Source organism: Hippoglossus stenolepis, chromosome 5, assembly GCF_022539355.2.
Source record: "Hippoglossus stenolepis isolate QCI-W04-F060 chromosome 5, HSTE1.2, whole genome shotgun sequence".
NCBI lineage: Eukaryota > Metazoa > Chordata > Actinopteri > Pleuronectiformes > Pleuronectidae > Hippoglossus > Hippoglossus stenolepis.
Genome location: NC_061487.1, coordinates 4,026,900 through 4,042,320, shown reverse-complemented (window position 1 = coordinate 4,042,320; position 15,421 = coordinate 4,026,900). Strand labels below are relative to the sequence as shown.

The 15,421-nt window shown below is 41.9% G+C and overlaps 1 protein-coding gene across 1 annotated transcript; it reads right to left on the bottom strand.

The window, feature by feature from the left end:
- Window positions 1–4,406: 4,406 nt before the first annotated feature.
- On the bottom strand, window positions 4,407–15,373 carry cep41 (centrosomal protein 41). The gene is made up of 11 exons (XM_035157847.1): window positions 15,262–15,373; window positions 14,907–14,970; window positions 13,790–13,837; window positions 13,017–13,078; window positions 12,621–12,690; window positions 12,355–12,499; window positions 9,170–9,315; window positions 9,020–9,087; window positions 8,381–8,495; window positions 7,161–7,367; window positions 4,407–5,378 (listed from the first exon to the last, which is right to left on the bottom strand). The coding sequence occupies exons 1-11, from the start codon at window positions 15,292–15,294 to the stop codon at window positions 5,248–5,250; spliced, it is 1,089 nt and encodes a 362-aa protein (XP_035013738.1). The 5' UTR covers window positions 15,295–15,373; the 3' UTR covers window positions 4,407–5,247.
- Window positions 15,374–15,421: the final 48 nt, after the last annotated feature.

Here is a 15,421-nt window from a genome sequence, read left to right as displayed (position 1 = left end):
TTTGCTTCTGCTTATATGGGGCCTAATTTTTAAATGTTTGCATCTATTGATGAAGTGATTGCCTAACGAAATCAGGTCTTTTATCAGAAGATCCAAATTTGTTGCATCCTCATATATACTCTAGATCATTACAACGCTGGAGTTCCTGGCTCTTTGGCAGCCCTTAGAAACTCAAACATTCTTATATTGAACACTCTAAAAACATAATTTCATACATATATTTTCTAATTTAGTTTTAAATTTGAATTGATGTTTACCTTAGTAGGTTAGCATTCCTATTTACAACTTACACAACAGATTTATTTGTAATTGAATTTTCACACCAGGTTCCTGAATGCAGCAGCACTCTCTTCACTGCAGTGTATTTTGCCGCTATCGCAAAAACAAAAGTCAGTTTTCATTGATAATAAGAAATAGGTTAATACCACTGAGAGCCCGTTGGACAGAGCACAGCGGTGGGATCTGGGCTCGACAGGTCAGGTCTCGGACAGTTGCTGAAGGCACACAGTTTGACAGTAATGGAAGAACAACAAGTTTCCTCCTGACAACATCAGCTCTGTGCAGACAGCTAATGACCACAATGGCATCTGTCCTGGTGAGTACATTTGTTTAATACTCTAAAAGCTAATGGTTCTAGGTCAATGGACTGGACTTGACTGGAGACACTGTCCAGTAGGCTAGAGCGTCCATTGCCACTCTAACTGCCTTAGATCAGCCTGCCTGTCTCCAGCCTGCCTGTCTCCAGGTCCCCCTGGACCTATCCCAAGTTCCCCTAGCCAACCACGACCTGGAAGAGGTTTTTAGTAAGGACACAAACCTTTCATTACCCCCTCACTGACCCTATGATTGCGCCATAAAACTCCTCCCCAGTGCCACGCTTCCCTCCAGCAGGCTGTACAATATGTCCAAACCCGAGAGATAAACCATGGAACAATACATCCACGAAGCGCTGACTGGAAGACTCATACGAGCTTCAACCTCTCCGGAAGGAGCAGGTTTCCGCTTTGTTTTTGTATACCTGGACGACATCCTCATCTTCTCCAGAATTCAGGACAGGAATACAAACAACATGTGAGGATGGTATTCCAGAAACTTCTGGAGTACAAACTTTTCGTTAAAGCTGACAAATTTATGTTCCACAGACAGTCTGTGTCTTTCCTGGGCTACATTGTGGAGAGGGGATGTATCAGAACAGACCCCGCCAAGGTGCAGGCTGTGACAGAGTTGTCCATGCCTGAGACCAGGAAACAATTACAGCGCTTCCTGAGTGTTGCCAACTTATACTGCCGATTTATCCGGGACTACAGTAAGGTTTCTACACCCCTCACTAGGCTCACTTCGTCTAAGGTTCCGTTCACCTGGTCACTAGACTCTGACAAGGCTTTCCAGAAACTTTAGAGACCTTGTTCTCCACCGTTCCGGTTGTTGTCCACCCAGACCCTTCCCAACAGTTCGTGGCGGAGGTTGTTTCCTCGGACACCAGGGTTGGGGCCATCCTCTCCCAGCGCTCTCCGAAGGATAAATAAATACACCCTTGTGCTTTTTCTTACATCTTCTCTCCCAGGCTGAGCAGAATTAGCTCCTGACGCTGGTGTTGGCTCTGGAGGAGTGGCGGCACTGGTTGGAGGGGGCGGAATATCATTTTATTGTTTGGACTGATCATAAAAATCTGGTTTATCTTCAATTAGCTAAGAGGTTAAACTCCTATCAAGCAAGGTGGGCTCTTTTCTTGGGGATGTTTAACTTCACTCTCACCTACAGACCCGGCTCCCGCAACCAGAAACCTGACGCCCTTTCCCGACAGACTGTCCTTGAGACCTCCAGCAGTCCCCCGGAGCCCATCCTCCCTGCTTTGTGTATTGTGGCCGCTGTCTTCTGGGAGGTGGAGTCCCGGTTTGCGGAGGCCCAGCAGACCGACCCCGGCCCAGGTAATTGTCCCCTTTACTGCCTCTATGTCCCTGTCCCTCTCATATCCCAAGTGTTCCTGTGGGGGCATACGTCAAAGCTAACTTACCATCCGGGAGTTCAATGCACTTGAGAGTTCATCAAGCAATGTTTCCGGTGGCCCACCATCGCCCAGGACACATAGTCCTTTGTCGCCGCCCGCTCGGTCTGTTCCAGCGGAAAGGTTTCCCACCATCTCCCTCTGGACTGCTTCAACTATTGCCCTTCCCCAGCCATCCATGGTCCTATATTGCTGTGGATTTCGATACTGTTCTCCCCCCATCGGCAGGTAACACAACCATACTCACCATTGTTGACCAGTTATCTAAGGATGTGCACTTTGTCCCTCTCCCCAAACTCCCCTCAGCCCTGGAGACCACTGACCTCCTGACCAAGCATGTGTTTCTGTAACACGGTCTACCCCTGGAAATTGTCTCAGACCGAGGACCCCAGCTCACCTCCCAGGTGTGGAAGGCTTTCTGCCTGGCACTGGGGCGTCAGTTAGCTTATCCTCCGGCTATCACCCTCAGACCAACGGGCAGACCAAGCGGGCCAACCGGGACTGTGTTTCTGCCCGACATCCCTCATTCTGGAGTTCCTACTTGGCTTGGGTGGAATATGCCCATAACTCCCTCACCAGCTCCGCCACAGGTATGACACCGTTCACCATCATGTTGGGTTTTCGTCCCCCTTTGTTTCCCTCCCAGGAGGAGGAAGTGGCCGTCCCCTCCGTTCAGTCCCACCTGCGCCGCTGCTGTAGGATTTGGAGGGAGGCTCAGGCTGCGATGGTCCACATGGCCACCAGTAACGAGATGTTGGCTAACTGTCGATGCACCCCCGCTCCCACATACACACCAGTACAGAAGGTATGGCTGTCATCCCGGGACCTTCCACTTCTTACTGTCACAGCTCCTCCAGTGTTTTTTCCCTTCCCCTGTTGGTCTCTCCTCTGCAGGTGTGTGCCACATCCCTCTGATGACTCAGCAGAGGCACGGCCAGGGACAGCTCACCACCTCACCTGCAGCTCATTCAATGATCACCGGCAGGATATCTACCCTGGTCGTTCTCCTGCCTTCCCTCCTCACTGGCGACATCACAGAACATATCCTTCACCCTCCATCATCTAACCTCATCCTCGAATCAGCTTCACTGGACAATAAACACCCTTGAACTATTCGTACTGCGTTGTGCTTTGTGTTCTGTCTCTGCGCTGGCGAAGACACTCTAAACATAACAAGAGGGCTGCAACAATTGATTAGGACCCGGACTCGGATTGAGAGACAAGTGACCCGTGGAGGCACAACGATCACATGGTCAACAACTGAGACGCTGAAGCAACTGTGTGGTGTATTGCACTTGTAAAAATATCTAAAGTATTAGCCAGAGAGACATATACTGTGCTTCATTGAACTTTATTCTTATTCCCCTCTTTTTACCTTGCACGTCACACCTTTACCTTACAGCGCCCTCCGGCTCATTAACAGGACACAACAAACTTGTAGCAATACTGACGCAGCAGCGGGGCAAGGGAGTGATGAGAAACTTTCTGCTTAAATAGGCCACCTTATAAGGGGTGTGTATTATAGATGGTTGTGGAGAGTGAGGTATGTCACATGATGTATGTCTCTTGATTGGAGCAGCGCAGATCGAGTTGGCTGCCTGAACAAGCTCGCAGGCGTCGCTCCATTTATGTACGATTGGTAATTTTATTTTTCAGGTTGCCTTGTAAGAACTGGTAAGGGACAATATATGAAAATGATCTTAAAAAGCTAACTCTGGCTCATTTAATGTATTATGTCTGTTGATTTATGAGCACTGTCACTATCAAATAATTAAAAATACAAAAAAATATAAAAAACACAGTAACTGCTCAGTTCAATTTAATGGGCCAAATCATAACAGAATAAGGTCAAGACCTTAACTCCCTCAATAACTGGAAGAAACCTCTAGCAGAAGCAGCAGTACTACTTTACATGGTAGCTGCTACAGGTCACTGACTCCGGAAGAATCTGGGATCTACGGACCAACAAGCTGATTCAGCATTATCAGGGTATGTCACAATGTCTGAGCTACAGTACAATACTGATGATATATCCAGATTGGAAAATTGAGTCATTATCTAAAATGTTCTTTCAAATTGTTAGAAAAAGGTTGGATCAGTCCACAGTGCAGGAATAAAACGTTTTTCCTTCCACCCATCTAACAACTATACTAAAACTATTCAAATCACTCCCTTTTTTTGGGTGGAATAAGATGAATAATTACTTTGGATAAAGACAAAAGCTGCAAACCTGAAAGTGTCATTATATAAACCTTTAACATTTCCAAGTTGGTCTCCCTCATAGGGAGGTTTTAATCTCTTTAAAAAAATCAAATTTTCCTATTTTTACCAAAAGACATGTGCTGATCAGGAAGGGAGCAGTGGGTTCACAGATCTGCTGAAATAACAAAACACTAAGTGATCCAGGTAGCTTTCATTTTAATAATGATAATTTCACAATTACTATAAACAGCAAACAATCATACACTTTATTCGTGCACATTAATTAACCAACAAAATCAAGTGATGAGATCACCTGATTAAAACCAGTTAGGCGTGATTTGGAAAACACAAAATGATCACAAAAATGGAGAAGTCCATATTTTAATTAAATTCACTTCATTTTGATTGTGTTAGTGTAGTAAGGAGCCGAGCACAAAGGAACAAATCACCAACAAAACCAAAGGCCACGAATCAATACTGTTTTTCAAAAGCATCGCTAAGAAACAAAGTGCTGCCTGTACAGTCTGGTCCTTGCACTGGGAATTTGTGATGTGCACATTGATCTGTGTGAAGGCTTCACTTTAATCAGTTACAGTGGTTCACAATGTGCTGTGCACGCACAAACACAGACGCGCAACAGAAAGTCAAAGTATCATTAGTGTGTAGGTGGATGCAGAAGTTGCACATATAGGCTGTTTGTGCGTTGTCAGTTAAGGAATTAAAATAAGACCTCATGAGGCTTATTAAAAAAATACAGCACAACCTTTCATGCTTTTACAAAATAGATCACATTATCTCAACATACATTCAAACTTGTGCAAAACAGACATTCCAAGCACATCCTTCATGTCATGTCAACATTCAATGTTTGACGCTGCAGAAATCAAACTATAACTCTTTTAGGAATGTCATAGTGATGGAGCTAGGCATAAAATCTCCACAAGTGAAGATGGAGAGTGGGGTTCTCTTTGTAAATTATTTTACCAATGATTTGGTTGGTCGGAGGTATGTTTAGTTCTGTGTATCTGTGTGGTTGAAGGTTATTTCCAGGGTTGACTGCTTTGAATCCTGGAACTGTTCCTTCCAGATGCAGAGGAACTCAGTCGACTCCCGGCGCCGGATGTGTTGGAGCGGGAGCTGAGGGTCGACATGCGGCTGGATATGCTGCTCTCTGTGAATGCACACACAAACACTGGTGAGCAATATGAAAGGAAATGAATTAAAAACATTTGTCAGTCTTACTTCTACCAAGTGGAAATATGTTTTTGATTCATGTTTAATTTGCCTGATGTAAGGGAAATGTAACATTTTGATCATGCACAATGAAATCATGTTCATCTCCCCTATAATTGATCATGATTGAATCTTATACAATGTAACCCTGATCGTGCTGAATCCTGTACAACTGAATGAATCTTGGCCTGATTGCCTAAACTAAGGTGTTGTTGCCTTGATGTCATCAGAAGATCCTGATCTTTGGCTTAGAAACAACCTCAACAAGAGGGGGAGGAACCAGCCAAATGTATAAAGAGAAAACTGTGGACTATAGTGGCATCCGATCTTGATGGTGGATCATGATCTTGCTGGCTGCTGACCATGGACTATGATTGCAGCAGGACTGCTCGATACATAGTATTTCTCCTCAGACACTTGACCATTAATGACATTAATCCACCAAATCACTGACCTTCAGTTATACTTCAAAATGTTTACCCTAATCAATGCTGCTAAAACCTTTATCTTGATGTTCTCCTTTACACTTGACATCCATTGCACTTCTGTCCGTCCTGGGAGAGGGATCCCTCACATGTGGCTCTCTCTGAGGTTTCTACCTTCTTTTTTACCCTGTTAAAAGGGCTTTTAGGTAGTTTTTCCTTACTCTTGTTGAGGGTTAAGGGCAGAGGATGTCACACCATGTTAAAGCCCTATGAGACAAATTGTGATTTGTGAATATGGGCTATACAAATAAAATTTGATTGATTGATTGATTGAAAACAGCTTCCCATCGGTGTGCATATTACAAACCAACCTTTGACTTGTGCACCATGCTCTGAGCATTAAATGTGACAATACTGTAAGAGATTTGTGTCTCGTTCCTCGTTGTCAGAGTGGGATCAAAGAATGCCAGGTCTGAGTCAGAAGGGAACTCAAAAATTAGGTACATGAGTTGTCATCACTTATAAACCTGTTACCACCCAACAACAATCAATAAACAAAGATTTAGATGAGGTCATACCATGTAAAAAGGACACCATAAATGAACGGATGGATGAACCGAGTTTATTTGTAAAAAAAAACCGCAAGCCATAAAGGAACTAAGTTAATGAATCAAAAGATGACGAAGTTGGCCATCGCACCCAGCGCTTCTCCCTAAACTATTAAATTCAATCTAAATCAAAACCAAAACAAGAAAACTAGACTAATGGACATCTCCAACTCAAACTAGAATATGCGGCTGCTGTGTGGATTGATTCAAAGAGCGAGACAAAGAGAGACCACAGGCTCTCCTCCTCCAGCTTCTTATCTCGTCTCTAACTGTGAATGGGCCCCAGGTTCTGCAAAACACTACAAGTGGGTTGTTTAAAAAACATAAAAACATAAATCCACATTCTGACTTCAAAGCACCTGAACACATCAAAGGCAATAATTTCACAATGGGATCTTCCAAGGAGCATGTAAATGCCAACCCATAAATCAACACTTCCATTTAAACCCAACATATACACACACACAAACAAAAACAAAAACAAAAAAACTCATAACTATATCATAATTTTTTCTATTTTACTCACATTTAGAACCAAACTACTTGTTTATTTTCAGCAAAACTTTCTCAGAAATTGCCATTTTATTAGTAAATTATACCTAAACCTAAAACAGTACCTTACCCTACCATACAATCTAATTTTCAATTGAGAAAAGGGGTTTTGAGTTTCTAACAGTGTGGTCTTACGGTTACTTGGGATGAGTATCTCCTCCAGCTGCTCCTGAATCTTGGTCAGCTCATCTGATGTAAAGCGCCTCCTCATCTCTGCCGCCTGCATCTGCTGCTGCATAGAAGTCTTCGTCCACCTCGACGATGTGGGAGACGACAGGCAAGCGGTCGGGATGGAGCCCGTCGTCAACCCCTCTGGAAATTTCTGAGCGATTACCTTGAGACCTGGGAGAGGAAAGTAGGACGACAGCTCTTTTCAGGCACTGAACCTGCAAAAGTGATGGCTTCAAAATTTTTTACAATTAGTTTATATTACAAATTTGTGTCATGGGTTGACTAATATAAAATTTCAAAATAAAAATGCCTTTTTTCAGAGGGGACATGTTAATTAGCATTTTGGTCATTGAAGTGTAACTTCACCCATACGTTTTGGCTGAAGTGTCTTTCCCTGGAAATTCGAAACTAAAACACAGCTACCCTCATCTCCCTCTACCCTGCACATACCAGTAGATTTGTAAACATGTTGGACAGCAGATACAAATCAAGCAGATAGATGCAGAGGATTAGCAAATGGGAGGAAACACCCCTGTGTCTTTGGACACATACTGGAAAAGCAGGGATAAAGCTAAGCTATCTAGGGTGTCTAGCGATGACTCCAGTAGCAGCAGACACACTTTTTCAACAGAAAAGAGGCTTGTTGCCTCCAGAGTTTCCTGACGGCCAAGAGCAGTCATTCCGAGCAACGTGAACTACTGGAAAAGGCGGCTGGTGCCAAGACAGCTGGTGCTAAACTGTGTCTGAGGAGCGCTGTGATCAAAAGCCTATTAGAGTTTTCAAATATATAAATTACATAGATATATGAATCCCAAACTGTTGACTCTACGTCAGCATTGGCCCTGCAAGGTCCAAGATGGTTTGATACATTAAGTCGCGTTATGAGCCATGTTAAACACATAAATCTAGATTTTTCTCATAAAATTAGTAATGAGGGATATTAAAACCAGCATTCATGCATTTCATTACAGTCATGAGCAGTCAAATGATTTGGTTTACAGCCCAAAAAAAACACATTTAAGAGTGCAGTACCTCTTTATATTCCTTTACATACTCATACACGAGTTATTTAAACGCAGAAATGTAAGCTCCAGCACCTCTAGCTACTACAACCACAGAATGGTAAAAAATATTCCCTATGATTTAGAAAAAGTGTGAACAACTTAAATGAAATGATAATTTACCTCCAGACAACATAAACAGATTCTCGACTCCTCGCTGACACATGGTGGTGGCTGCCTGGCTGGCTATTCTCTCATCCTCATCATACACAATGATGATCTTACCTGCTGCGTTTTTCTAAACAGAGTGTGGGTTAAGTTCAAACAAGACAATAATCAGTTGTACCTGTGTGGTGGAAAACTATTTTGTAGTTGAAAAGTACCTTTTATATACCTGTCTGAGCCTTTAAATGTCCTGAGCTATCTGTGACCTGAATCTTTTATGACCTTCCTATTACTTATTTTCTGTCTGCTCTATCTTCAAAGGAAACTTATACAGAGTTTTGTCCTGTTTTTTAATTCCTGTCTCAAACTGCGCCTACAGAACCAGTCTGAACTGGCTCAAACAACAGCCTTAGTTCTCCTGCATAAGATCCTTGCATTTGACTGTTCTCCATCAACACTGAGATTCATGGGAATCTCTGTGTTGATCCTTTTTGCAGAAAGCTCCTAATAAAATACACAAAGACAAATTTGGTAATCCAGCCTCTTGCATTTTCAGATTTCTATCACACCTGCATTTCAAAAAGCCCTGATGTTGTTGTTGACATGGAAAAGTATCTAAAGTGAAAGTGTTTAATGCCAGTTTGTGTTGAAGGATACATATTCCAGCACTTCTTTGGAGAAAGGGTTCATTGTTCGAGACAGTTGGGCGATCGGGAAACTGTGTGCTATAAGAAAGACAAATGATAAGGATGTTAACATTATTCTATTTGGCATAAAGAGCTTGATGATCATTTTTCTGCTACATACCGCTGATGATGTGACAGCTGTTGTATTGGTCCCGGTCACGCACGTCCAGCAGCAGGTAGGGGCAGTCGGGGTAGGGCTTGTCAGCGTCTTTGTCCATCTTCTGACTCTTCATGGCGAGGCTCAGCTCTCCTACACCACTGACAACGCTGTGAGAGGTCAAAGGTTAGGAGATTGTATTATTTAGTCTTTATTCCTTTGCGTATATTACCTACGCCAAAGAGGTTATGTGTTCGTCAGCATTTGTTTGTTAGTAAGCAGGATCACGCAAAAACTACTAAACGGATTACCATGAAACTTGGTGGAAGGATGTGGTATGGGTCAGGAGGGAACTCAATACATTTTGAGTGTGGATCTGGATCAGGGGTATTCAGGAATTTTGTTCACGTTCTTTAACATTGTGACATAGGGTGTTATCTTTTTTTAAATTTTCATTGATTTCTCAAAGACCCTGTGCCTAGATCCAATCACAAGGGGACAGCAAGTACAGGTGTGAACGCACTGGGATCAGATAGCGATCCGATCACGCCAGACCACATTCGGAGGTGGACTGGGCCACATGTGTCCACATATTTTTAGCAGTGTGAACGCGTATGTTTCCTGGGCCAGTTATGAAGGACCTCCTTCTCAGCTGATGTCCTCTGACCTGCTACAGTTTCACTGTGAACTGAACCTATTTTTATTCTTATCTGTGCCTATACACTGAATTCTTTGTGGCCATCGCCAAAATATCAACACTGACCACGACATCAGGACTAATACTTTTCTCAAATTGTTGAAATCTTTCTTCTCTGCAGCTGCATGAGATTCATTCATCGCCTCCTGACTCCTCTCTCTCTCTTCATGTGGACACACAAACACAAACAGTGACATCGGACACATCTTTAAACTCAAACTGGATCAAAACATCATAATTTGGTCTAAACTTGCAAAAATGACATACGTGTTCATTTACAGGTAGAGCGGGGACATGAGATCTGATTACAAGTGGTCACAGGAGACACATTCAGGACGCACATACTTAGCGCTGGCCACTTGTGATCAGATCTCTCAGGACTTATGTTAATACCAGGTCTGAACAGGGTCAGAGAATAATTCATGGATCTTGATGAAGAAAAATATCCAAATAAAAATATGGATCTAGTGAATTTAAAGGTGGTTCCATAAGGGTACTGTTGGGTCCTAGCAGACGTATCATTATTTTGAAAATATGCAGATGTTTTACGTGGTACACTTAAAAAAAGTTCAACCGAGTTATAGAGTAATGTTGCTTTACAGTTACTTATAGTTTAATGCAATGATTAATATCCATGTTAAAGCTGCAACTAAAAAATATTTGAGCTATAGATTAATCCAATGATTATTTTCTCAAAGAATTATGTCTAAAATGTCCGAGATTCACAAAAATGCCTGTCGTGGCTTTCAAAAACAGTTTCCATGGAGATTTCTTCAAATGTCTTGTATTGTCCAATTAACAGATCAAAACAAAGAAATTCAGTCTACTGTGATGTTTGATTGGTGTTTTTATGAGAAAAAAAGACTGAAATGATGAATTGATTAACAAAATAGTTGCCAATTAATTTTCTTGCATCAGACTTTTTGAGTTGCGGCTCTAATGCGAGCTTAAAAACGGACTAAGCAACCAGAAGAGGATGGAAGCTCAGCATCTTAATCATCTGCTACTAATGCCTCTGACGACTCACTACGGTACATGATTTTGGTGTTGTGTGTTTCATAAAGCAGGGAGGTCTTCAAATCTGGCAGCTTTCACACCAGTTGATGTGAAACTGACTGTGGAAGTCAGTCAAACACACAACACTGTCCCTACGTGTAGGTAGGCTTTACCCCAGTGCCTTTTCTCTCCATTTGTCCTTCCTTGCACAGTAAATGAGACATAAAAGCTTTACCATTACAAACAGTCTGCAGCCCCGGGAGAGGTCGCAGATTGAGTTACACTCCTGGGGTTCCTGTTGCAGTTGGAGGGGGCAAAGACGCAGGTGAGAAGAGGGGACACTGATGACAGATGGAGGGTTGTGACTGTGCGTAATACAGGAGGGTGGAGTTGTAGGACAAGTGGACGTCTTAAGGGACAGTGTGTTCAGTGACACAGATATGGTGGGTGTAGGATTACAGGGCTTCTTGTGATTAGGGACCGTGATTTTTGGATGCTGGATGTGACTGAGGGTGAGTCTGTGTGTATTGGAGTATATGTAACACTGCTTCATAAGCTGCTTTCAGAGATGCACTGAACACCAGTCCAGACATTCCCCGGAGGGGCTGAATGTGTGAACGTAAATATCCGAGTGAGAGGTTTCGGACTTTGTCTGGAGTTTCTCCAACCAGCCCCCTAGTAAAAACTTTGGAGAATATCCAAATGAGTGAATACAGCAGGAGATCTTCCACAGGATTTACCCTGAATGAGTTTCAAGAGTTTATTGTCAAATGCACAACAATTACATTAAGCAATCGCTGGCAATGAAATGCTTGGGTCACAGGCTCTCTTATAGCAATGCTCAGGGTATTACAGCAAAAAATATAGATACAATATATAAAATAGAATATCAAAAATTTAAAATAGAAAATAAAATATATATGTCTAAATATATATATACACCTAAAGAAAAAACAATAGTGCAATTATGTGCAATAGTGCAAATATGCTACGGAGTTGGTGTGTTGATGACGAAAACAAATATCTCAGGATGCAAAAGCTGAGCTAAACATGTAGAAGATACCGACAAAGGTGTCAAGAGAGCTTTTGGTGTTAAGGGCCCGATGCTGGTGTCGATGTGCTGTGAACAAAAAGATGTGACCTCCGAAGCAGAATTTATGTTACATCCTGCTGCACCACCCCTCACCTGAATGCTCGGGAAAGTTTCCTGTTTTTGTGAACACGTCTCAACGGAGAATCTCCTGATGCTTTGTGATTGAAAGGCAAACTCTGGACCCCATTGTGCCGAACATTCTCCGTAGTTCATGTCTGAAAACAGCTTTATACTCTACACTACAGCCAGTAGACGACTCTGTCAGATCGTCTAAGTGCAGCTTCTGGGACAGAGGTACAGTTCCCTTAAGTGCAACGCTTGCTGAAAATATTTGCCCTCATCATCCACATCATGTTGGATCAAGGTTGTCCTCCTAACAATGGGTAAAATGGTATGTGAGATATTGAGCGAGGTCTTTCTTACCTTAGCAGCGTTGACCTGGCAGTGTAGCAGTTCTCCCTGGTGTCACCTGCATCATGGGGATCAGAAAGTGGTGACATGTGTAGGGCCCCGTTGGTGTGTTCGGACAAACTCTCCAGGTCTGCATCAGACACCTCTGACAGGGCGTCTGCAAATGAGTGTGAAATCAACAGATTGTCACCCACTGTCAGAGACTTAAACCCAAGTTCAATATGTTTGAAAATGTTTATCAGCCTATTGGTATGAAGCTGTAGATGAATAATGTTTACCGTCTGGGCAGTGTGAGTCGCCATCATTCTCACATTCATTCAGGTCTGACACAGAGGCTACCTGAAGTATCTGGTGAGAAAAACAAGTTTGAAACTCAGCAATGCATATACCAGCAAGAAAAACAGTTAAAACAAATAGAAAGTAAAAGTGCATGGACAATGGTATTCTGGTGTCCGTAAATGAAGGTAAATAAACTGAGCTGAATGGTTTGTTAGAGCTGTCTGTGCAGAACTATTCACACAAGTAGTCTATCAATTATTAAGTACAGTAAACACCTCAGGTTTTCTGACATTCAGTCATCTCCAAAGTATAGGCAACAAATTAATAGATAAGCACTTGACAGTAAATCCAGCAGGACTTTACCGTATTGCAAGGAAATAAAAACTGATTCTTACCAATTGTGCAAATGTCGTCACCTTTAACCGCTTAAATATTTCATCTGCACGGTACCTGTAATCTGAGGAAATGGAGAATAAAAAAACAAACCTCACGAACCTCAGCTCTAACCTGTCTACTCTCATGATACCTTCAATCCACAGCTGCCACTACTTCCCCCACATCAGACTCCTCAGACTCAGTTCTATCCCTGCACACTAGCTCACACTTGTTGGTATCCAACAAGCACATCCCCGCAGTCTTTGTCTGGCCACACTTTGTGAATGCTGCAATCCTCCATTGAAGATAGAAGGAATCTCTCACTTATCCCTGAGAAATTGAAGGTCAGGTCAACCACAAATGAACATTTATTTTCTTGCTTAATCAACTGTGGTAGTATGAGAAACCCGAAGATTCTTGGAAAAATTGCCTGCTCTATTTCACATCTATTGAACCAGCTGACAGAAAGAAAGGTGAACTGTGAATGTCAGACTTTAAACGTTGGGTTGGTCATGTACTAAACAGACTGTTGTCTTTATGCACCTGCTTCAGTAAGGTGTTATAATCAAACACCCCCTAATGATTCAAGCTTTACTTTTAAGTTAAGTTGAGGTAAGTTAATATTTACCTTGATATTCAAATTCAAATAAAGGGGAAATGAAACATTCAGACAAAACCAGACAAGCATAACAAAGCCATAATACATCATAAATGAATATATATAAACCAACAGCCAACAATGTTATTTCTTTGCCACTTCTGACCTCCTCTCCTCTTCAAACAAGTTACTCACTTTTTTTAATATCGTCCAGTCTTTCCATGTACTTCGTAAGGCTGCATCCTACAAAACCAAACATAACAATAATGTGATAAAAAGACAGAAGAAGATTTAAAGCAGAGCTGTTTTAGATGTCAAATGGTTTATACATGACTTGAAATCCTTATTCTACTTGAGTGATGTGTCGTTTCCTGAACAGGTTACTTGTGATGTTAAGGAGCAGAATCAAATAGAGTAGAACTTTATTGTCCACCTACATGGGAAATTGTCTTCAATTAATAAACAAACAAACATAAAACCACAACGGGCAATTGACGCATCCCTGGGAAGCTCTGCAGTTTAAGTGACTGTACCAAGCAGGGAGAGGAAAAGTTAAAACACTCTCAACAGCAGATTTGTAGACAAGTTCCTCAACCTGCTAACTGACTCCTAGGCCACAGAGTCTAAGTCTCTTTTTCTCATGTTTTTTTGATACATGATTCTTGTCTACAATATATAACCTTATGTGAAGTATAATTTAGATCAAAAACAACAATCCAAATGCCGCTCAAGAAGAGGACATACTCTGCTTATTGTGTTAACTAAGTGAAATTGAGAGTGAGATTCATATCTGGTTCTACTGTCCTGTCTATGAGGACAGGAGGGACGCACATTTTAGTAGAATAACCTATATCTATATTATTCCACTTTAATTTGATTATTATAATCTGCCCAGCTTTGAAATGAAGTGATACAATTATAATCCTAATAATAAACTTAATTTATGCAGCTCTTTTTAGTTACAAATTGGTTCATATGAATAAACAAGGACTAGGTCATTTTTGGACTGAGGCAAATAAATAAAGATAGTTAAAATAATATCGAAAATAGATGGAATAAACCACCCAACCGTAGAAACAATAACAATAGATAAGAAAAAAGGAGGAACACAATGAATAAAGGGAAGAGGTGATTTAAAGGATGTCACTGAAGTCTCAGATCCTCAGGCAGTGAGTTCCAGAGCCGAGGGGTCCTGACTGCTAGAGCCCGATATGGGATGTTTAACTACAACTAAAGTACTTCATGGTGTCCGATGAACCCGTGAGAGTAGAGTACCCTGTGAGCATGACACCTAAATAATTTAAACCTGTACCTGTATCCAATCGGGTCTTGACGTGTTGGTACTTTGCGTTTCTCGGTATTCTTCTTTTCATGAACTAGAAGGAAAAGGACAATGTGGAGTAGCTTCGTACACAGAAGTAGTTTGTTTATAAACCAAATAACATTATTAACATCGCTTTCTACGAACGTAACGGACCAAAGCAAGGTTTAAATTCTTACAGGTGTACTGTGGATATGTTTGAACAGAGATGACAGCTAGCTAGCTAGCTAGGACAGCTACATTTGATTGAGTGAGCCCACACTTTGTTCACGGTGCATTAAACTAATTCAGCACCGACAATTAGCAGGTAACTAAAAGACTTTAAATGTTATCTATCCAACATTACCTGCGCACTGCCGATTCCCTGTTTGACCGACATCCTTTCAAACCCAAATGCCAAACATTAACGTCCAAGTTTACCAACCTCGCTGATGATTGGTCGGTGCACTTACTTGGACCAATCAGAGAGGCCGATACTCACTCTCCAGAACGCTTTCATTTGACGA